The 23850-nt window shown below is 36.7% G+C and overlaps 1 protein-coding gene and 1 long non-coding RNA gene across 7 annotated transcripts; both read right to left on the bottom strand.

Moving 5' to 3' along the window:
- Positions 1-15577: 15577 nt before the first annotated feature.
- LOC143613626 (uncharacterized) lies at positions 15578-17651 on the bottom strand. 6 transcript variants are annotated; one of them, XR_013150155.1, is made up of 4 exons: positions 17209-17486; positions 16925-17137; positions 16655-16728; positions 15578-16221 (listed from the first exon to the last, which is right to left on the bottom strand). It is a non-coding gene; the product is annotated as an uncharacterized LOC143613626 (long non-coding RNA). The 6 variants fall into 6 exon arrangements; XR_013150156.1 differs by lacking the exon at positions 16655-16728 and adding an exon at positions 17596-17651 and having other exon boundaries at positions 15579-16221; positions 16925-17150; positions 17209-17261; XR_013150154.1 differs by lacking the exon at positions 16655-16728 and adding an exon at positions 17596-17651 and having other exon boundaries at positions 15580-16221; positions 17209-17261.
- Positions 17652-18746: 1095 nt separating this feature from the next.
- On the bottom strand, positions 18747-19388 carry LOC143613633 (uncharacterized). Its single transcript, XM_077087290.1, has one exon. It carries the CDS (start codon positions 19386-19388, stop codon positions 18747-18749), a length of 642 nt encoding a protein of 213 aa, XP_076943405.1.
- Between the last annotated feature and the right edge of the window lie 4462 nt (positions 19389-23850).

The following is a 23850-nucleotide window of genomic DNA, read 5'->3' as shown; positions in this document are numbered from 1 at the left end:
CATGGCCATCTGCCACTGCAGATCCATCTCCTCCAGATCATCAGCATCGATCTGGTCATAATCTTCATCCAAAAATGCAGGATCAACGATCTTACCCTGAATGTAGTTCTCATACGAAGCAAAAAAAGATGCATAGAGAGCAAACTGCTGTTCAGCAGATTTGACACTCATGGGCATCTTTGAGTAGTTGTTGTTTGAAACACTTGGGGAATAACTACTCTTGGTCGCTTGAGGTTGAGAAGTATTTGACCCTCCAGCTACATAGCACACATCACCGTTCATATTGAGAGATACATGTCCCTCATGTGTTGAGCTCGCGCCTGACTCTCCCTTAGAGTAATAAGCAGATGATTCCGTTTTAGAACTTGATCCGGAGTTAACCTTTGCCCCATACATACCCGGATCTTGAACCTGATCGGTAGGTGTCTCCTTTCGTACCATGTTCAGTTCAAATGTTCTCAGCTTGTTAACTGCTGTCTCAAGGTCATAGTCAGCAAAGTCTTTATCTTCTCTCATCAACACAGTATACATCTCCCATTTTGGTGGGAGAGCATCAAGAAGCTTCTCAACAATCTCATCTTCTTTGTATGCAATTGAATAGTTGCTGAGTTCAGTCATCAGATGATAATATCTGGTGATGATATCATCAAATGATTCGTTTTTCAGATACTTGAAGACCGAGAATTGGGTTTTTAGAAGTTTAATCTTCGAAGCACGAATTCCCACATTGCCCTCAAAACGGTTTTCAAGAGCTTCCCAAAGCTCTCTAGCAGTCTTATACTTTCGGAAGGTGTGAAGTATCTCTTGTGGAAGAGCCATTGTAATTGCTGCATGAGCTTTACTTTCTGCCTCATACATCTTCTTCTCTTCATCTTCCATCTCTTTGTACTTCTTGATCTGATCACGACCTTCATACTCAGTAGTATGTGGAATGTAACCATCTTGTATACACACCCACATCTTGGCATCTTGATACTTGACATATTGTTCAAAACGATCTTTCCACGCTACATAATCCGTTTTCTTAAGCATCTTGGGTGCCTTTGTAGCTGAACCTGCTTCTACTTCCATCTTTACTAGTTCAGTAATGTTTATCGAAGACATCTTTCTCTAAACTCAAAGAAATCCGAAAATAAAAATTTTATTTTCAAACAGCACTGTTGGCGAAGTTGCGGATAACTTCGCTTAAAGCTTAACTTCGCGTGAATTTGTAACGTCGCTCACTTTCTTAAATTCGCTGGATAGGTGAACTTGAGAATAACTTCGCTTAAGTTGAGCGAACTTGGGAGGTAGGCGAAGTTGTGGGTAACTTCGCTTGAGGTAAGCGAACTTGAAGAGGTAGGCGAAGTTGTGGATAACTTCGCCTAACCTTATATCTTCGCCGTAACCCTAGTAACAGTGACGGCAACTTCGCCTGATGAACATGAAGCTTCTGCAGATTAGATTTCTGGGTTTTTCGAGGTTTGTGAAGGTGTTATGGGTTGTTTAAGCTTATAGGAGGAGAGTATAACACTAAAACTCAGAAAACTCGTCCCGCGAATAGTCGAACGGAACGATTTCTATACCCGCGTGATAATCCCGAACCACACAATCGAGCAAGAGCTCTGATACCAATTGTAGGTTCCCAGCCGGATCTACATGAGATATCGCGTACTACGCAAGTGCGGAATCACTACGTAAGACGTTACGAGTATAGAAAACAATACGATTAACACACGATAATCAAACACGTTGTATACCAACCTTAAACACGTGATACGAAGATCACTTGATTACAGACTCTCTCTGACTCGAATACACGAAAACTGTAAAACTGAATTAATGATTAATAAGCCGTAACAGATGGCTTATATAATCTCGACAACTTCGCCTGGCATGTTCAGGCGAAGTTGTCACTAACTTCGCTTGTCTAACAAGTTCGCCCATATCATCGAACTTGTTAGCAACTTCGCTTATACAAAACATAAAATATTACAAACGCAATTACAGACACTAGACACTGAACTACTGACATTATGCACCAACAGATTCTGATGAATCATGTGAAGTTGTTTATAAGGGCCCCAAACCCATTGCAACAACTATTCATGTTAATGATGATTTGCAAGCTAATGATGCTTGTATTTCATCCCTGAACTGATCATTTTCTTTGATTTGTGTAGGAACAGTCCACACCAATCAATGATGTATGGTATATGGACAGTGGATGTTCTAGACACATGACATGTGACAAAAGGTCACTTGAGAACTATGAAGAGAAGTTTGAAGGATCTGTTGCATTTGGGAGTGATGAAAATGCAGGGGAAATTGTGGGGAAAGGTATTCTAACCAGTGGAAAAGTGTCATTTGATAATGTGTTCTATGTGGAAGGATTGCAATATAATCGTATGAGCATCTCACAAATGTGCGATAAAGGTTATAAGGTTAGATTTGATGATTCTCACTGTCTCATCCTCAAACCTGAATTTGTGATTCCTCCAGATATGATTATGATGATGGCTCCTGAAAATGGGAAATTGTATGAAATGAAGATGAAGGATGCAGTTTCTAGGGGTGGAACTTGTTTTGTTTCAAAGGCCAGTGAAAATGAAACCAAACTATGGCACAGAAAGCTTTGTCATGTCAATCTAAAGAACATGAACATACTTATTAAAGATGAACATGTAATTGGTTTACCTTCAAGGGAGTTCAAGCTTGATGACAAATGCATCTCATGTTAGAAAGGAAAGAAGCAAAAGTCATCACACAAAGCAAAACTTGTAAACTCAATTGAACATGTACTAGAAATGCTTCATATGGATCTTTTTGGTCCTGTGAGTGTTCCTATTATAGGGAAGAAAAGATATTATTTGGTGATTATTGATGACTTTACAAGATATACTTGGGTTTATTTTCTGAATTTCAAGGATGAGGCTGCTGAATTGATCAAAAGTTTTGTTACATGGATTGAGAACCAATTGGATGTAAGGGTGAAGGTTATGAGAAGTGACAATGGGACTAAGTTCAAGAATGGGGTGATGACTGAATTTTGTTTTGCAAAAGGAATTCTACAACAATTCAGTGCTCCTAGGACTTTTGAACAGAATGTTGTAGCTGAAAGAAGAAAGAGAACACTCATTGAAGCTGCAAGAACCATGTTAGCAGATGCTTATTTGCCATACACTTTTTGGGCAGAAGCTATCAACACTGTTTGTTATGTTCAGAACATGGTTCTTCTCAACAAAAGTCAAGACAAGACTCCTTATGAGATTTTGTTCAAATAAAAACCCTACATCAAGTTTCTCAAGCCATTTGGATGCTAGTGCTCATTGTTGAATACTAAAGACTACTTAGAGCAAGTTTCAATCAAAATCTTTAAATTGTTTCTTTGTTGGATACTCCACACACTCAAAAGCTTATAGAGTATATGTGAAAGATCACTTGAGTGTGATTGAATCATCTGATATAATATTCAATGAAAACCAGTTCAATACTGTTGATGGAGCATCCTGGTTATTTGATCTTGAGAAGCTAATCAAGTCTTTCAAGATTTATCCTGTAGACTTTGATGAAACTTTGTACAAAACAAGTGTCCAAGAAGAAAAGTCAGAAAAGAAGGTTGATTTGAACAAATTATGGTCAAGGGTTGCGGACAAGAGCACTGAATACTCCTTTGTTAAGAATACTCCTGATCATGAGTCAGAAGATGAGCAAATTGAAAATCATGAGCAACCACCTGTTCAAGAACACCCTGTCACGAACAATGTGCAAACTGAAAATGATCAAAAGTAGGTCAATGATCAAGAGCAAGTTGTCAATAGTGAAGTGCAACCAAACGACCTGTTTAATCAAGCACAAGATGAAAGACAACCAGCCTTTAAATCTTTGTTTCAAAGTTTGAGCTTTGGAAATGATGTTGCTTCAACTTCACAACAGTCTGCTGAAGAATCACCTGAAGTGAATGATACAATAACAGATACAATCATTAAGGAACCTGATCTCAATGATACAAATCTGGATTCTAATACGTCTACTAATCTAGTTGTGCAAACTTACTTTGTTGAAATAAATCATCCACCTGAAAACATCATTGGGGACATACATGAAAGAGTTACAAGAAGTGCATCTGAAACTGCAAACATCTGTTTGTACTCCTGCTTCCTATCCCAAGTTGAGCCCAAGAACATCGTACAAGCCTTCAAAGACAATAGTTGGGTAGAAGCAATGCAAGAGGAGTTGGCTCAATTTAGGGATCTGCAAGTATGGGAACTTCTAGATAAGCCAAGAAATAAGTATGCTATTGGAACCAAATGGGTTTTCAGAAACAAAAGGGATGAAAGAGGGATTGTTATAAAGAACAAAGCAAGACTAGTTGCACTAGGATGCTTACATGAAGAAGGTATTGACTTTGAGGAAGTTTTTGCACCAATGGCAAAGCTAGAAGCAATCAGAACCTTCCTAGCCTCTGCTGCTTCAAAGAATATAAGAGTGTTTCAACTAGATGTCAAATCCGATTTCTTAAATGGAAAGATTGAAGAGAAGGTGTATGTGACTCAACCTCTAGGTTTTGAAGATCCTGATTTTCTAAATAGAGTGTACAAGTTGAACAAAGCTCTATATGGTTTACATCAAGCTCCAAGAGCTTGGTATGATGAGTTATCAAACCACTTGCTTGTAAATGGTTTTCAAATGGGAGCCATTGACAAGACCCTCTTCTACAAGAAAAGAGGAAGAGGTTTTCTCCTTCTACAAGTGTATGTAGATGATATCATCTTTGGGTTAACAAATGAATAAATGTGTTTGGAGTTTGAAGAAGTAAGGAAGTCCAAGTACTGCATGAGCTCCATTGGTGAAATGAATTTCTTTATGGGATTGCAAGTTCAATGAAAGAAGGATGGTATATTCATTTTTCAATCAAAGTATGTGTAGGACATTCTGAACAAGTTCAAGTGTCAAGATCTCAAGACTGCTTCTACTCCAATGGACACCCATGAAAAGATGATTGCTGATGAAAAAGGAGAGCCTGTTGATAAACATGAATACAGAGCAAAAATTGGATCTCTAATGTACCTGACTGCTTCAAGGACAGACATTATGTTTGCTGTTTGTGTGTGTCCAAGATTCCAATCAAGTCCAAAAATGTCTCACATGACTGCTGTCAAGAGAATGTTTAGATATTTGAAGGGGAAGCCTGATTTAGGGATATGGTATCCAAAGAACCATGTCTTTGATTTGCTTGCTTACACTAATAGTGGCTATGATGGTTGCAACATGTGTAGAAAGTCTACTTCTGGAGGATGTCAATTTTTGGGAGACAGACTAGTGTCATGGCAATGAAAGAAGCAAACTATTGTTTCTATCTCAACTGTTGAAGCTCAGTACATTGAATTCAAAATCAACTGTTGGACTATTGTTTTAATTTCTTGAACACTCCTATCTTTATTGATAATACTGTTGCTTTGTTCATAGTTCGGAACCCAGTCCAACACTCTAAGACCAAGCACATTGAAATCAGACATCACTTTATTAGAGATTGTAATGAGAAAGGACTTATTAAAATGAAAAGAGTTGTCACTAGTGACAACTTGGCTGACCTATTCACCAAGCCACTGGATAAAACTAGATTCCACTTTCTCTTGAAAGCTTTAGGAATGATAAACTCTGATGAGGTCTAATTAATAATGTGTGCTCACCGTGCTAACTGATTATCCTTATAGTCTTGTGAGTGAAAGTTGTGATTATTTGATTGAATGATAACTGTGTGCTTGAATATGTGATTGATGAAAACTGTGTGCTTTAAATGACAATCTGTAACTTAGGTGTCTTTGATGCTTAGGTTTGAATTCAGTAAATTTGTAATATCAGGATAAGTGTGTGTACTTCTGGTTTGGAATAACCTATGTGTATGCTTATCTGATGTTATGATTATGTGGATAATCTGAAAATGATGATGTGATTAGGATAGGATAGGCTTTGCATAATCTGTCTTGGATTTACATTATGGTAAGTCTTCTTATTTTAATTGTGTCATTAATGATCTGATTATTCTTGAATATGTCGCAAATTGCTTATTTTGTAGAAGCTCAAAAAGGTTTTAGGTGAAAATTGATCCAACCTATGGGAAATGATAGTACATTGATTATTTATGTCAATCATATGGATTTAAAAGGCTAAAAAGACTATTAATGCAGTCATTAGTATGTATGGTTGCTTTCCATGATGTGTAAAAACTGAGGTGATATAAACATAATGAAAATGCTAAGCTTAATGTGGAGATATATTGTTGAATATGCATGTTTCAAGATAAATCTCTCCGAATGATAGGCAGAAAAGTGATTACCCAGTCATACACGAGCCTGTTGGTATTTGGTCACCAAAAATGAAACATCTTATGAATATGACAAAGAACAAATTTGAGCAAAATTTTTTTATTCAACAAAAAGTTGATCAATGTTCACAAATTTTGAAAGAAAATCCAAACATGAGGGTTAATTATAGAACTACAGGGGTGGAGGCAATAAAATAAGTCCTTTAACATCTCGAATGAAAGGCCTGTAAGTCCTGACTGTGTGGCATGTAAGTCCAACGTTCAACCTCAAATATGTTTGAAGTTTTGAAAAGAAAAATCCAATAAATTTAAATGTTCTTCATAAAAATATTTTGACAAAATATCAGGGGGTCGGAGCCAATTCGGGTTGATCTGGGGAAAGCCAAATAAGCCTTGAGAAGAGATATGGGACATCATAGTGCAATAAGTGTTATCCATTTTTGTATTATGCAATCTAATTGAACTTAATCATATCACCAATATGTAATGAAATTCATGCTAAGTCTAGACCTGCTATTAACCTGCCTGATCGGTCATAATGATGGTGAGAATGAAGTAATGAAAGGTGACTTAATCAATATGATCCAATGTTGAGATCTTTCCACAAAAGGAAAGAAAATGATTTGAAATGAAATAAGACTAAAATTTGATCTCATTATGCACCATTTTCTCTTAAACCTTGATCTTTAATGATAACACTGTTTGAAATATGGTTTAAGTCAAAAAGAGTTGCATTTTACCTTGAATATGTTTGGATATGTAATTTCGAGTAAGGTTAGATTATTTTCAACCTTTCGAGTAAACTTAGAAGTTTTTATTTAAATTACATCCCATTCGTGCATATTTGATGTTTATTTGTACTTAAGATAATTATTCATATATTATCGAGTACACTTTGTAATTATTTACTTTCTAGTAAACTTGGTTGTTTAGAAAGTTGTTTTTATCAAGCACACTTGATAATTATGTGATACATGTTTGAATATGCTTTAAAATACTTGTTTCGAGTAAACTTGATTGTTTTATTTGATGTAAGTGTTTGTCTAGCATAATTGCCACTGATTTGTCTTAGAAATGATTATTCATGTATTATCGAGTAAACTTTGATAAAGTTAATCTTTCGAGTAAACTTTGTTGTTTAGAAATTTATCATTATCAAACACACTTGATGACTATATGATACTTGTGATATTTTGCTTTAAAACATATATTTCGAGTAAACTTAATTGTTTAAGTTGAAATAGGTGCCGAGTATACTTGCCAAAATGATAACTTGTTTATCTGTCTAAATGTTCTTTCTGAAAGAACAAGTGTTTTCGAGTAAACTTTGTTTATCGAGCATACTTGTTATTTCAGTAAATCTCAAGTAAACTTCACTTTTTGAGTACACTTTATGTTTAGAGCACACTTGTATATCAAAGGATAACAAGTCTCCTCTAGCAAACTTTGCACACTTGAAGCATTTTCAAGCATACTTTGTCTTTAGAGTATACTTGAATGAATATGTGTTAACCTTTTCCTTTTATAAGTATTATCGGGTAAGGTTTGTGAAATTCAAATATTCGAGCAAGGTTGACAATTAGAAATATCTCTAAGTTATTATTTTGGATTCCTTATTGATTCCGAGTAAGGTCGCCTATTTGATAGATTATACTTGATTATTTGTCATGTGATTTATTTCTTGAGCAATCTTGTATATTCGAGTAAGCTTCCTTCACTTTATCCACTTAGTTTTATTTTTAATTACTTTATAATATTTGAGCAAACTCTGGGATGAGCAAACATTGAAAATACACCTTTCCTAGCAAGTTGTGAAAATGAACTTTACCTAGCAAGGTTTAAAAAATGTGCTTTATTGAGCAAGGTTTTAAAAGCAAAAGATATTTTTTAGTGAGATATTTTTGGCAGTATTCTCACACTAAAAGACAAATTTCATTTAAAACCCACTTTCAAAAATGTATATAAGAGGGACTTAGAAAACTTTACATTTCACTTTTCTAACTCTTTCCACTATTGCATTATTGCCAGTTTGCTCCCACCCAAAATTTCAATCGTTTCCTAATAATCATAACCTAAACTCGTCAGCCCACTAATTCTGACTCGGTAAGCTTTAATTGATAGTTTTCCGACACTGATTGTACATAATTAGGGCTTTAATTTCATCTCACTAACGTCTCTGTTTTCTATGTAGGTTATAAATTTGTCGAGGAACGGGTTTTTAAAGAAAAATTTTCCTTTCTTCTTCAAATTATGACTTATAACATGTCAAGTTGTGAACTTTATGACTAATTTTCACTTTGAATGTGTTTTTGTTTGTGATTGTGCAGATATGAATTATTCATTTGAGAAGAAGCACAACATGTGCACTCTACTCCAGGTGACGGATGACAATCTACCTGTTGAACTGATGATACGGTGGTTGCAACGGTCAAATCTTAGATTTTCATTAACAGAAGCCCGATCATTTATAGAAATCATCAATTAGATTTCTGGCATTCGGCGCAATTATTTGATGGTGAAGGCGGTAGGCGTATAGAGGCTACGATAGCAATGAAAGAAATTGTTATCACTGAACAATTAATCAGGGTCAGTCTACAATTAAATGACAATGTGGAGGCCTCTATTCACTTTACTACTGACCGATTGCTTGGATATTCCAGAAAACTATGGGATATCAAAGGGACGACCATGAAGGACAGCTTAAAAAGGGCATGTTCCCTAATCTTTATCGGTTTTTAATACACCACATTGTACAGGGTTTTACACCTAGGAAGGGGTTATGGACATTAATGAGTAGGGAGATCGCCAATGCCACGGTGGCTGTTGTCTACAGACATCCATTTAACTTTTCACGTATGATATTCGAGGGTTTGGCATCGAACTTGAGAAAGGATGATAAAGATAAATTCTTGGTTTATCCGAGATTTCTGCTGATCATATTTAATTTGGTGATACCTGATTTGCCAACCATGGGCACAACACATATATTGCAAGATCCTAACGTGTATAAGAGGATATCAAGGTTGGCATCTACTTGCAACTTTAACCCGGAGGTAGAATTTGACATTCTACCATGGTTGCTTGATAATGATTTGGAAATTATGGCTGTTCCAGAATCACCACATGTGACTTCTGAGGAGGAGGAAGAGAGTGAGGACGATAGTGATGATGATTCTGTGGATGATGGTGATGATGAAGGAGATGCTGATGGAGGAAATGCTGAGGATGGAGGTGATGGTGGCCATGATGGAGGAGGTAATAATTTGATTGTTGAGGAAGAAATTCATGTAGACGCACATGGGGAGAACTTAAACCAACCCATTCCTACACCACCAACCTCACCCCAAAACAATCCTTTAAACCAAAACCTTTCACCACACCCCCCCCCCCCCACACACACAACAAGAACATGAACCATATATCCCATCCCCACCAACACAGAACCTAAACCAAACCCAATCACTAACCCATTCCCAAACCTAAAACCTAAACCAAACCCAATCACCAACCCATTCCCAAACCCAAAACCTAACCCAAATTCAAACCCAAACCTAGCCTATCCATGAACCATACATTCCTCAACATGTCCCAGCCCACCTAATAAACTAGCCTAACACACCTTATCAATCCCCAACCCACTCACAAACAGCTGACCAACCCATTAACCCAACCTTTGAAATTACTGAACCAATAATCCTTTACCCTCTACAAGCACAAACATTATAGAAAGCCCACCCCATGAACCCATCCAACCCCAAACCAATATTTCAGACCCATTCCCGACTTCACCTATAAGTTCCCCTTCCCCTGGTGTCCAATTGTTTGGAAGATACATGGATGCTGTAATTGAAAATGTTTATTTGGGAAAGGAATGAGGTGATGAGAAAGAGGAACTCTGAATTGGAATCCCTGTTGGCACAGACACAACAAAGGATTCAATCCCTGGTAACTGAGGTTGAGAAGACCTCAGCTGTACCAAAACAAAACAGGGGGGAGAATCCACCTGTGGTCAATGTGGTAAGGGAGGACACTTTAAAAAATTTGTGTGATATGTATGGAAGTGATGAAGAGGATGAGAGTGTGGAGGTGAGAAATGATGATATGGGATATGATGGTGATGAATTCGATGGTGGTGAACAAGGGTATAATGTAAATAATGAAGTGTTAGAGAAGAATTTGGTTCAGGAGATTGTAGAGAAGGAGGTTGAGAAAGTAGTGGATGATGAAACTATTGTGGCTGATACTGATAACGTTTTAACTGAAACTATAGCAACTAATGCTATATTAACTAAGCCACAGACTGATGTGATCATGGAAGAAGGAAATGAAACTGAGGAGATTGTGATAACTGATGAGAATGTTGATGAAATATCTTCTGATCTCAAGAAAGGAGATAATGTGGAAAAGGAAGATGAGCTAGAAGACCTATTCAATGAAATTTACAATTTTCCTAATGAACCAATCTTGGTGAGGGAAGTTGGTCCATCCAGGCCAGTGACTTTGGATGAGGAGAGAAGGAGGACAAAAGGAAAGTCTGTTGCTGAATCAGAAGATCAATTACAGCCTTTGAAGTCCAATAAAATCAGGACAATGATGAACTACTATTGGTAGATGAAGGAGCTGAAAGGGCTGCCAAAAGGCATGATGAGATTGTAACCGATTGGATACAGAGGGATATGGTATCAAGATTTCTGTCTGATAAGGAACTTGAGGACCAGAGGATTTTGTTGGAAGAGCTTGAGCTTAAAAAGAAATTGAATGAGGAACAGGGGGAGTTAGAACAAGAAGTAATTGAAGGGCTAATAAAACTTAAATAGAATGAAGAAGTTGATAACTCTTTGGCACTGGTCATCTACAACTTCAAAAAAGCCCAAACTAAAACATCTAAGCAAGCCACTGATGAGCCAGAAAAGAAAAATGATGAAAGGCAAGTGGTTCCAGATGAATATGCTGCCAAAACTGTTGTGCAAATATTGGCAGAGAAATGGACACAAGAAGCTAATAATAATATGAGTGAGAATCCAGAAGAATGGGATCTAGAAAATTGGGGAAAATATTGAAAGAAATATATAAGAAAAAGGAAGAGGGATGATAAAAGTGAAGGTGATAATGAACATACTCTCAAAATAAAGAAAAGTCCTATCAAGGTTATTCCTATTCAAGCCATACAGTTCAAACTGTCAACCCTAATGTTGTGATTGAACCTGAAGTTAATGAACCAAGGATTGATGCACTTGAAGATCTTTATGAAGATGATCATGATGATACAGTTGATTCCCCTGATGTGACAATGACTGATGAGCATAGGGAGAACATTCAAGATATGTTGAACAAGGCCAAAAGGAATGATCCAAAAATATTGGGGCTAATAAATCATGGCTACAAGTTTGAAACTCTGGCTCCCATGTCTGACGAGGAGTTGTAGAAATTATTAGATGAAGAGGTGGAAGATTTGAAAAAAAAAGATGGAGAAGAAAAATAAAGACTCTCAGAAGTTTAGGGCTTATTTGAGATTACATGACTATTCTGAAAAACAACTAAGCCATATGAAGTTTGGAGAGTTGGAAAGTGCTTACAATACAACAGTTGAAGCTGTAAAAAGAGATGAATTAGAGAGGATGAAGAAGGCCGGTAACCAACAAGAAAAGCTTGAAAGATTATAAGTATGGGGGAAGTGCAAGTATTTAATTGATCATGGGATATCAATTGAAGTGGTGGACAGTCTAAGTAAACAACAAGCTGAAACACACTTCAAAAGAATCTCAAGAAAAGAAGAGTTTGAAAAGACAACAAAGAAACCAAGATTAATAACTCTGGTTGAAAAGGAAAAGATGCAGTGGGAGGATGAACAGATTAATTTGTTTGACAGGTTGATGAAAGCAAGAGGTCAAGGTGAAAAGATTAAAAGTATGAGAAAGGAAGAAAAACTATCAATGTATGAGTCTGAGAAAGCTGCATTCAACAAAGAAAAAGCAAAGCCAAAGATTTCTCAGACTCCTATTCTTGTGACTGTGAAGTAGGAACCAATTGATCCAGTTGAGCCATGGGAAGATGAGAACAAGATCAAGAACCTCAAAGGCTTGATGCTTAGCAAGAGAATGGCTGAAGGAGTGTTTGACAACCTTGGTAAAAGTCAACTAAAAGAACTGTTTTATTCCGAAAAGGTTGAGGGGGAGGAGCTTGAAGTTGAACAGAGGAAATTATTACAATTTTAGTGTGGACCCAGGGGTGAACCAATTGCAACACAAAGATATGTACCTGCTGGTCCAACTGATGAGGAGATAATGGACATGATTACTACTTTGGCCAAGGAAGGAGAGAATTATTTAAATCTGGTCATGTTGCCCAAGGAAAAGATAATTGAGATGTTTGAGAAGTCTGGGCATGTGAGGGCCCATATTCCCAAAAAGAAGCATACTTCTAGGCCCTCAACTGTAAGCGTCCCAATTCCAACAACTAGAGCTTCACAACAACGAAAACAAAGGCAACCATCAGAGGTTGACCTACCAAAGAAGCTCTATTTTGATGCAAAAAAGGATTCGATGAAAGTAATTATGGAGAGTGGTGACTTGAGGCATATTGTATTTAAAGATGATTTCATGGATTTCAAAAAGGAGCAATTGGTTGAGATGGCAACTCTGAACTTATATGACTATCACAACAGGCAAAGCTTTGCACAAAGGCAATAAAATGAACTATCTAAACATCTTAGAGATCAAGCAAGGAAGGGTTTCCCGATGCTAAGCAAGAAGAGGAAGTTGGAACTTTCCGAGTTTGAGAAGAAAAAGAGGCAGAGGAAAGTGATGGACATCATGCTAACTAAGGAATCCTATAAAAGGAAAACCAAATATCACAACCCTCTAGCAAATATGAAAGAATGTCTAAGCATGAGGCAGCAGATAACTAGGCCTAATCACGAAGTCCAAAGGAATGGAAGGATTTCTGACATCGTATTTGAGGAACATGATGAATCCTTCATTCTAAAAAACTCAGATGGACTGCCCTGGGAATCATAAAGGAAGACACTGACCTTGAATTTCTGCATGTGGATGATCTGGTGGATATAATCAGATGGACTCTGCCCTCCCAACATCGTCACAATAGGCAGTTATTTCTATTCAAATAAAAGGCCACCTTAGTCAGACTGGATAGAAGAAGGGAAGCCTCAAGCTCCAGAAGATGAAAACGCCACTTATCGATTAGGCTTGATTTGTAATGTCTATATGACAGAATTATAAGTTGTAATCTCTTTCATTTTGATATGTAAATTTCATATTTTGAAAATTTGATATGTCTTTTGGATAAGTGTATGTAACCTTAGAGGTGTTTTGGTAAAGCTGAGGATGTTCCAATCTAGGGGGGATTGTTGGGATGAGAAAAGACCTAAGGAAGATTGGAATCTTCTGAACCTCTCTAAAAATGGCTAACTATGAAAACCGAGCAAACTCAGGCCTCCCAGCAAGCTTTTACTTAATCTAGCAAGGTATTTTGCTTTTCCAGCAAGGTTATCTTCTAGAATTCCTCTTAAGTGATAGATCGAGCAAGATTCACTTTGTCTAGCAAGGTTGTTCTTCAAGTCAAGCAATGTTTGTTTCCTAGCAAACTCTTGACTAAACCAAGCTAAAACCAAGTCTTTTGGAAGATCTAGCAAGATTTATTCTTAAAAAACAGTGGTCTCAGCAAGCTTGAAGGAAGTTGATAAAGAAATTACTTAAGGACTTCTGCCCAGCAAGGTTCAACTCAAGCAAGCTACAGTGTTACCAGCATAATTTGGTTTATTCAAATAAGTTAAGTTAACAAAAGGTAGAAGGGATATCTGAAGAACAAGTTTGCTCGTAGTTATATATCGAGCAAAGTTTGATATGGTCAAGAGGATTGAAGTCTGATAGATGAATATTTTGTAAGGAAAATATTCTAAGTAAAGTGTGCCCGGAGAATTGTTCCTAAGCATACTTAATGGTTACCAGGTCTGCTCAACAAAGACAAAAGCTGCAAAGCTTGCTCGAAGACCTGTTTACACTTAGAATCTGTTGTAATATGTTTTGAATACGTTTCAATCATTAGGGTTTCTAGAATGGAATGTTATATGTCAGGGTAGGGCTATAAAAGTAATAATTTAGGGCACGCCTGATAAGGACATGACAACAAGAATATTGTGATTTGACGACTGCCTCACTCCTATACGGAAAGCTGCCATAAATCCAAAAATTCCACCTAGAAACCCTAATTGATTTTCATTGTATCTTTCGCAATATATATGGAAATCTTTTGAGTTACTTTGTGTGTTTGTTACATTTCTGTCTGTCAAGCAACATTTAGAGTATTATTGATTCCGCCTTTAATATTATATTGTTCTTTACCTAAAATAGTAAGTCGTTAACCTTCTTGTCAACACTTATGTGTGGGTTACGACGGTGAGTGAGTGATCTTTTGAGTGAGCTATTCGGGACCGACAGATAGATATTCTTGGATGATCTTAATTATTATTATTATTATTATTATTATAATGAAACATGTCAGCTAAGATATGAATCATTTGTTGGGTTTATACTAAGAAACTGTCTTTCTTTCTTTCTTTCTTTTGGAAACAAATAATAATAATAAGATGATGATGATTTACCTTTGTAGTGCAGAAAGTGAATAAGACATCTTGGCAGAGAAATCGTAAATCTTGATCAATTTCTGTAACAAAAAAACAAGAAAAAAAACTCATTGAATGAAAAAAAGAAGAAATAAATCACAAAGCAGAATCAGTCGTGAGTTTGAGTTGAGCCATTAAGTTGAACTGAGGTTCTTTGCTAGAAAACTAAGCATTTACGACCGCCATTACGGTAGGAAAACGGTTGCAATTACCTTGTTGCGACCGTTTTGTAACTGAAAATGTAGTCGGAAAAACGCAGGTCGCAATTGCTCTACTGCGACCACTTTGCGACCGTTATTACATTTGTGAACGACCAGTTTTGCGGTCGCAAATCTTGTGATCGGTGCTGCCGTTGCAAATCTTGCGACCGTTGCAAATCTTGCAACCGTTACTGCGTCGCAATTTTTTATTTGTCGCGATTCTTTATTTGCCACCGCTTTTTGCGACTAATCTGCGCACGTTGCAAATATTAGCTTCACACAGTATTGCGACCATATTTTTGTCACAATAAAGTGGAACTATTTTTTTGCAAATAGATTAAAAAAATCAATCTTTTATATATGGATGCAAGCACAAATCAAACTTTCTATCAAAGGTGTTCAATACAAAGTCTTATTGGAGATTTATAAAGAAAAAAAATATTATTCTAGCTATACACATTTTTCTGGAAAAACAAAACCCACTACTTATGCTTTCTGGTACACGCATTCAGGAACATGAAATCAAGAATACGGTCCTGGATATCTGAAAATGTCGTCTTCGCTTCTGTTCCTCATGGGCAGCTCGTCAGATCCTCTTAATGGAGCAAACTGACCAACATGCTTGTATCTTCATATAAACCATGAGGTTCTTTCTACTATTATCCCAAAGTCAGAACTCATGTTGACTTTTAAAATTCAAAGATGTAAAACCGAACCTGAAGGGACAGAATCTGTCAATGCCACAGCGGTCAAATTCTATAAAATGCAAAGCTCCTTCTTGTGTTTCATGCATTCTTCCATGCTGATGAAAGCAAGATAAGAACTTTGTTCAGCTGCAACTTGTGAAACCGTCACTAAATTGCATTAGCAAAAAGAAACCGATAGCTTAATCAACAAATGAATAATGATTAATCTAATAATATTATACCTGAGCAGTGAAATACGTGAGCAGTGAGTGACTGACGGTGCAGTCGGTTGAGTTAAGGTTGTTGGAATCTGAGCTAAAAAAGTCTCGATTTCCCAAGGTGAAACACATTCGGCTCTTGTAATACTAGCCGGTTCGCTCAACAGACCTGGTGAAGTCAACAGAAGATTTGACCTTTGTTAGTTTATCGAAAAATAGTAAACGGAGTAAGAGCTTTTAATATTGATTCTACAAGGCTGTAAACGAGCTGAGTTGAGCAAACCCAGGTTAGTCTCACGCTCAGTTCAACTCGTTTACAAACCGAGTTGAGCCGGCTAGGCTCATTTACAAACTAAGTTGAATCGGTTCAGCTCGTTGTACTCGAGCTTGACTTGTAAAAGACTTGAGCCAGCTCAATAATTTTTTTCAATAAAATAATTTTATATTTAACAATAAAATTTGGGTTATATGATGTATATCTTGAAATGTGGGCTTTGATTATAACGAATCAAGTAGCCAGTTAAGCAAGCTTAGCTTAACTCATATAAACAAAATTATGATTATTGATCACACCACGTTTTCTTGAGTATTAACGGGTTTACCTTGTGGAGCATTCTGCACATTACTTTTTCGACCCAAAAATGCAGTGAAAAACAGTGAACAGGTCATGAACATTCTGTATATATATGTTAACGGGTCAATGAAAAATAGTGAACATGTCATGAGCATTATGCACATCTGTTAACGGGTCACTGAAGAAAAAACTTTCAGGTCCTAGCCTATTTTGACCATAACAGAATACCCATTCTGCTATATACCCTGCTTAAATCTTATGTGAGATGAATATGCAACTTTGATAAGAAATTACTAACCACTGGATTAGGAGCATCTTCGTGTTTGCAAATGATCCTAGGGACACCGGTTTTATAACTTTAGCCACTTGTGCAGCTCATTTAGAGAAACATTTTCACGGGGCACCAACTTCCCGTACAATGATCGAGCAACGAGAATATTACGTCTTGTCGGTCTCATCACTTCCGTCCACCTTGAAGGTTACAGAACTACCTTAATGACCATATCAAAAACTGCTTTCACATTCTAATAATGAAGTTTAATTAAAATAGAAATAAATGCCTTTTTTATTTGATTTATTTACCTGTTGAGTTTTCGAGCTGCATTCAATGTATATTTTTTCCTAAATTGCTCACCCTAATAAACATAAAATACATATAAATATAAATAAATAAATAAAATGTTATGTTATATAAATTATAATTGAAAAATATATATATCTACATATATAATTATAAATATATAAAAATTAATAATAATAAATAGAAAACGAGCCGAGCTCGAGCTTGAAAAACAGCTAACGAGCCGAGTTCCAGCTTTAGAAACAAGAAGGTCGGAATGAGCCGAGCTCGAGCTTATTGGTCATTCAAAATGATTATGACGCATGTAGCATTATATTTTTAGACTAGTTTAAAATGATTCACGTGCTATCTTATAAATCCTAAAGAAATAATGAGTTTATCATTCTTACCTCGAGAAATTCATGTGGTTGATAGTGTTAATGGCAATTCCTCATTCAATAAGCATCCTAGCTATGCTCTACAAGTGCAACACAACACGAGAGTAAAGAACAAACCAACATAAAAAAAATATACATCGATTCAATTCATGTTTTGAAATTATCAAATTGTAAAGTGGTTACCATAACCTCTCTATATTTAAAACATACGTTATCAATATGTATTTGACCTATTGAACCAAAGAGATTTTGATCAAATTGTAGGAGCAAAAAAGACACAATACATCTAAAGCCCTATAATTAAAACTTGAAACATTTTATCGAATACCTGGTGTGCATAAACCATAATTTAAACTCAAAACATTTTATCAAACACCTTATGTGCATAAATCAAAACAACTATAATTGTCCAATTGAATACCTATTTGGCAACGATTCAGTATAGTTATCTAAAAATAATTGCAAGACCTTTCATGATTAATACTACAAATCACTAGAGTGTAAAAAATAGTACACGTTGATCAAAATTAGATGCCAATGGCTAACAACAAAAGCGATAATCAACCTTATAACATTATATACGAATAGTGAACAGCATAGGCTGGACGTCGTCGATGTCTGGAAATCGGTGCATCGCCGCCGTCTGCACAATCAGGCGAACGAGTTGAGTGAATGAGAAATAAAATGTACCAAACGAATTAATCGGCGGAGTGAGAGGTTCCTAGTGTGATACGGTTACAAAGATTGGAGAAGAAGAAACCGAGGAGGAAATATTATCTCAAAACATGCTGACTCCATTCCAAATCAAACGAAACTAAACAGAATTCCAATTACAAAAGACACCTTCAACTAAACCAAAATAGCATACCACTCCCTAACATTAAAATAATAATAAAACATAAATATAAATAATATAAATTACGTAACAATACTCCTCCATTAACCTACTTTTTGCCCTAAAAAAGTAAGCCCTTCAACTCAAGCATCAACCTAGATCATCTTGTTCGAGGTTCTCATTGTCTTCAACATGAATCACAAAAAGTTGTTTCTTCTTACAGTTATGCCCCAGGACGAACTTTTCAGAACACCAAAAGCATCTCCCCTTTGACCTTTTTAAGTCAAGTTCCTCACTCGTCAAGCGCTTCAAGTTGACATTTTTCGGTTTATAAACCGATGGCTCGTTGACTACACATCAAATTGATAGGAGGGGTAATTTTGGTATCTTCGCGTTGCGAACCATCCTCCACATCTTTAAGTCGATTCATCAAGCTCGTGTTGTTGATGGTTTGAAGTCTCGCTAACCCATACGCCTCATGTAACGTTTGGGGCTTGAACATCTTTACCGGACCTTTTATTCCCGGCTTCAAACCTTTCACATATAGGCTAACGGCATATGGTTCACTAATCGTAACCTTGTTAACCAGAGATGCTATTTCTTCCATTGCATCTTCAAACATGGCATTAGAAAAGCGTGCTGAAATAGCCTTCACATAGTCTGCCCATGGCAGATCTGCTACGGAACCCTTGCGGATTTTCATAAAGGCTTGATTCCACTCGATAGCATCCCCTTCGAGATGTATAACCGCACATCTGAGTTTCGCGTTATCTGGAGTCTCATCGATGATGAAGAAGTGTTCAAAACTATGAATCCAGCCCTCAACGTTTTCCCCATTAAACTTGGGGAAATCGACCTTACCCACTCGCATCTGCCAATAATTGACTCGTGCATCTGCACCGGTGTTGCGGGCATCACCAATACCAGAACCATTAATCGCCTTCAAGATCTGTTCTTGTTGGCTCATCATGGCGGCTAGGGTTGCTTGGAGTTCGGATATGGCTTTTTCGTGATCCTTGATTGTCTTCTACCTCTTGACTGCGAGTGTTAGTCATCTCAGCGGTTGCGAATGCGTTGAAGATCGCCTGGAAAAAGCTTTGATACCTATGATACGGTTACAAAGACTGGAGAAGAAGAAACCAAATAGAGGAGGAAATATTATCTCAAAACATTCTAATCTCCATTCCAAATCAAACGAAACTAAATAGAATTTCAATTACAAAAGACACCCCCAACTAAACCAAAATAGCATACCACTCCCTAACATTAAAATAATAATAAAACATAAATATAAATAATATAAATTACGTAACATAGTGATGCTTGGCCGGAAGTGGTGGATTTGACAGGAGGTGCAGATCTTATGAAATTAGGGTTCCAGATCCATTTATTATGGTTTCACCCTCAATTTTGAATAGTTTAAGTGCACCCACATAACTTTGAATTTTATGGTTATAACTTATAAAAAAAAATTTAACCGGGGCAGCTTCAAATCTGATTTTAAAAGTTCCCAAGTCACGTGGCTTGGCGTAATTAATAAACTATTGCTGCTACTAAGAAGATCAAAAATCAAAAGTATCATTTGGTCGTGGCAAAGACGATCTCAATTCAAGCATATAATGTTTTTTTAATACTCCGACCGTTTAGCCATCGGTAGCAAAAAATCTGACCGCTTAAAAAACGGTTGCAAAAACTCCGACCGCTTAAAAAACGGTTGCAAAAATTCCGACCGCTTAGCCACTAGTAGCAACTCGGTTGCAAAACTCCGACCGCTTAAAAAACGGTTGCAAAAACTCCGACCGCTTAAAAACCGGTTGCAAAAATTCCGACCGCTTAGCCACTATTAGCAACTCGGTTGCAAAAATTCCTACCGCTTAGCCACTAGTAGCAACTTGGTTGCAAAAACTCCGACCTCTTAAAAAATGGTTGCAAAAACTCCGACCGCTTAGCCACTAGTAGCAAAAAATCCAACTGCTTAAAAAACGGTTGCAAAAACTCTGACCGCTTAGCCACCGAAAATAAAAGGTTGCAACATTTTCGACCGCTTCGCTACCGTGTCAAGTAACTACGCTTATCGGTAGCAAATTTGCTAAATCGGTCGCTAAAATTGCTACCGTTTTTTTTCGGTAGCAAGTTTTGGTCGCAATTGCTCAATTTTCTAGTAGTGTCGATTGACTGTTTGATTGAATCGAAACACAAAGAATGAAGGATTAAATGAAGAAAGAATTGCAGCGAGCAAGTGATTGTTGTTATTATTATTTGATCGATCAATTGTGAATGTAGAACTGGGATTTTTATGATAACAAAACCAACCCTAATAACCTACCCTTATATACATTTCGTTTTCGATCGATAGATTATTCTTTTTCTCTTTTACCTTTTTTCTATATTTTAACCATCTTATCTGTGGGTTTTGTTCATGGTCCAGTTCGGTTATCAGCCTCATCTGAACTAAGCAATTGGTTATTTTTTCGGTTCGGTTTAACACCAAATCGACTCACTTCCACTATCCAAATTAAAACCCTAATGCTTCCAATGAATTTTGGATTTGAATGGGAAAGCGATTCTAATGCTTGTGTACGCAAGACAATACTGTTTTTAAGTCCCTTTTTTCTCAAAGTCAAAACAAATATCCAATCCACCCAACCTTACCAGACATTGAACCAGTCGTCATATTGACTCATTAATCGGACTGGATTTTAATAACCGGGCTACTTCAAAATCTCTCAAAATGGTTTTAAAATTATACAAAGTTTTTATATCAAAATTTGATATTATAACTTGATTATAATATATCATTCAAATATATTTTAAAATAAATATACAAAGATACTATTTGTTTTACTGCGGCTTGGTTTTTATGGAAAAAAAGAAACGAATTGGTCCATTCCGGGGTACCAATTCAACTGTAAACTTTGTTCGAAGAAATACAAGTGTTGGGTTATCTTTGAATAAAAAAAATAGAGCAAAGAAACACGGGCTTACATGGAAAGATTGGTATAGTTTCGGGTATAACTATTGTTTGTAACCGATTAGTTATATTTTGTCAAAACCCGATAGAAACCCAATGGTTTTGTCAGAACCCAATAGAAAACTGGAAACCCGATGGGAAAACCCGAAACTCAACATGTAATTTCCCTCTTAAAACCCGAGGCTTTGGGACGAGTTTGGGTGAGCTTTAATAATCGGGTATAAGTTTGGGAATATCTAAACCCGACCCAAACCTGACCCATTACCATCCCTACCTTATAATTTTCCATGCCATTAAGAACCAACTAAAGGCTTTGAGACATTCTACCAACCAAACTCCACGCTTAGTCTTCTTAAGAGGAAAATTCCAAAAATGTACTTCTATTCAAAAGTGATTCTACTTTTGTTCCTATAAATTTACGTTTTTAGAAATATCTCCTATAAACATGTTTTGATGAAGCGTTTGCTGGAAGAACACGTCTTGACGACCTGTTTGGTCTCCAAACACGTCTTTCACAACATGTTTGGCCTCTTAATTGTTTTTTGTAATATTATAATTAATTTTACCAATATTCCATTTTTCATTAAGAGGGGATTACATATATCCCCTTAACGACCTGTTTGGTCTCCAGATTTTATTTATACATATATCTCCGACCTATAAACTTAAATTAGATATATCCCATTTCTTTATAAGATTATATATAATGACAAAAATGCCTTTTTTTTTTTTTTACTTTTTAAGAAAATTATCACTTTCTTTTTGTTCATTCTCCAAGCCAAATCCTAGCCCCTGTAACTTTGTAATTAATACTCCTTTGGGTACAATAATGAGAGAAAGGGGAACAGAGGGTCGAAGAGTCACCGGCGACACCAAACTTGACCGGAGACAGAGAAGATGGTGGCACCAAACACGCCACCGGAGGTAGTGAAGATGGCGAAAAAGGTGAGCAGCAAAACCGGGAAAAGATAGAAACCGTAACCGAAAGATTAAAGGATTCCACAACCTACTTCATCTCTAATTAATCGGATGGTTGCACGAGAAACACTCTGGAAGAAACTCAAACCGATTAGCAATATTTGTGATGTTTTCATTTCCCAAAAGAAGGATATCTGCGGAAATTTTTTTGCTTTTGTCCGATTCCAGAAGGTGAAAGATGTTATCAAGCTAGAGGAAGTTCTTAATAAAGTGTGGATTGTAGACGCCAAGATTAGGGCCAACTTAGCAAAGTTTGAAATGGCAAGCATCAAGGAAACTGAGGATAGCACAAAGCAGCACAAGGAGATTCCAAAGAAACCGGAAACGATTCATCAACGGGAGCAAGCTGGTTTCCGTTTGGAGAAAGAAGGGAGATATATCTTACAAAGATGCCTTAACAAAGGATGAGACAAATAAATGCTCCATGAAGACGGTTGCTTCGAACGACCTTGAGACGGTCGCTTTAAAACAATGGAGAAAAATTACCCTCGTTGGGACTGTAAAGGATTTTCCTGCTTTATGTAACCTGGAAACCTGGACGTGAGTTTGACATACGACTAAACTAGTCAATTCGTCAAGTTATCAGGTAAGTAAATTTTGGGGTCAAGCACAGTTTGAATTTGATTATGTTAATGCGGCAGGGAAGTGGGGGGGTGGGGGGGGGGGGATTATGTATGTTTGGGACCCTGTGCTTTTTTGTAGATTGAGTGTCATCAAAGATCAGAACTTTTTAGTTGTCTCTGATTCGGTTGCTGAAAGATCAAAATTGTTTAATATGGTTAACGTCTACTCTCCTCAATCTTTATCAGATAAGCAAATTTTGTTGGAGAAGATGGTGCATATTAGAAATTCATCCCTGGGGTTTGGGTCTTTATGGGAGATTTCAACGAGGTTTCAGAGGAGGAGAAACATAATTCCATTTTTATTCCGAACAACGCCATAGCTTTCTATAACTTCATATTTAATGCAAATCTTGTTGAACACGTTATGGGTGGCAGACGGTTCACTTATCTAAAAGAGAATGGTATGAAATTAAGCAAGACTGATAAATTTCTCGTTTGCCCGGATTTTTTTAATGAGTGGCCGGACGCTAAACTAACGGCACGTGACCGCATTGAATCCGATCATTTCCCTCTTACTCTAATAACAAAGGGGATAATTTTGGGTCATGTCCGTTTTGATTCTACAATTCTTGGATGTCTAAAGATGGGTTCATGGAAGTGGTGGAAAAGGCTTTGAATGCTTCCATACCCGTTTTATCTCATGATAAAAGGTTGGCCCAAAAGATGAAGAATTTAAAATCTGAGATAAAATCATGGTTGGCCACTCTAAAGGTAAAAATAAAGAGGCGACTTCAAAACAATTAAAAGCCATTAATATCAAAAATCTAGAAGAAAAGGCAGAAGCTGGTTCGCTTTCGGATTTCAAAATTCTACTTCGCTTGGATGCAAAGAAACAACTTAGAAGTTTGGAAGATGGTATT

Source organism: Bidens hawaiensis, unplaced genomic scaffold (assembly GCF_021521415.1).
Source record: "Bidens hawaiensis isolate Kalapana, Puna unplaced genomic scaffold, B.hawaiensis_p1.1 tig00037866_1, whole genome shotgun sequence".
Lineage (NCBI taxonomy): Eukaryota > Viridiplantae > Streptophyta > Magnoliopsida > Asterales > Asteraceae > Bidens > Bidens hawaiensis.
Note: the sequence above shows the minus strand (reverse complement) of the source record. Positions and strands in the feature narration are given on the sequence as shown.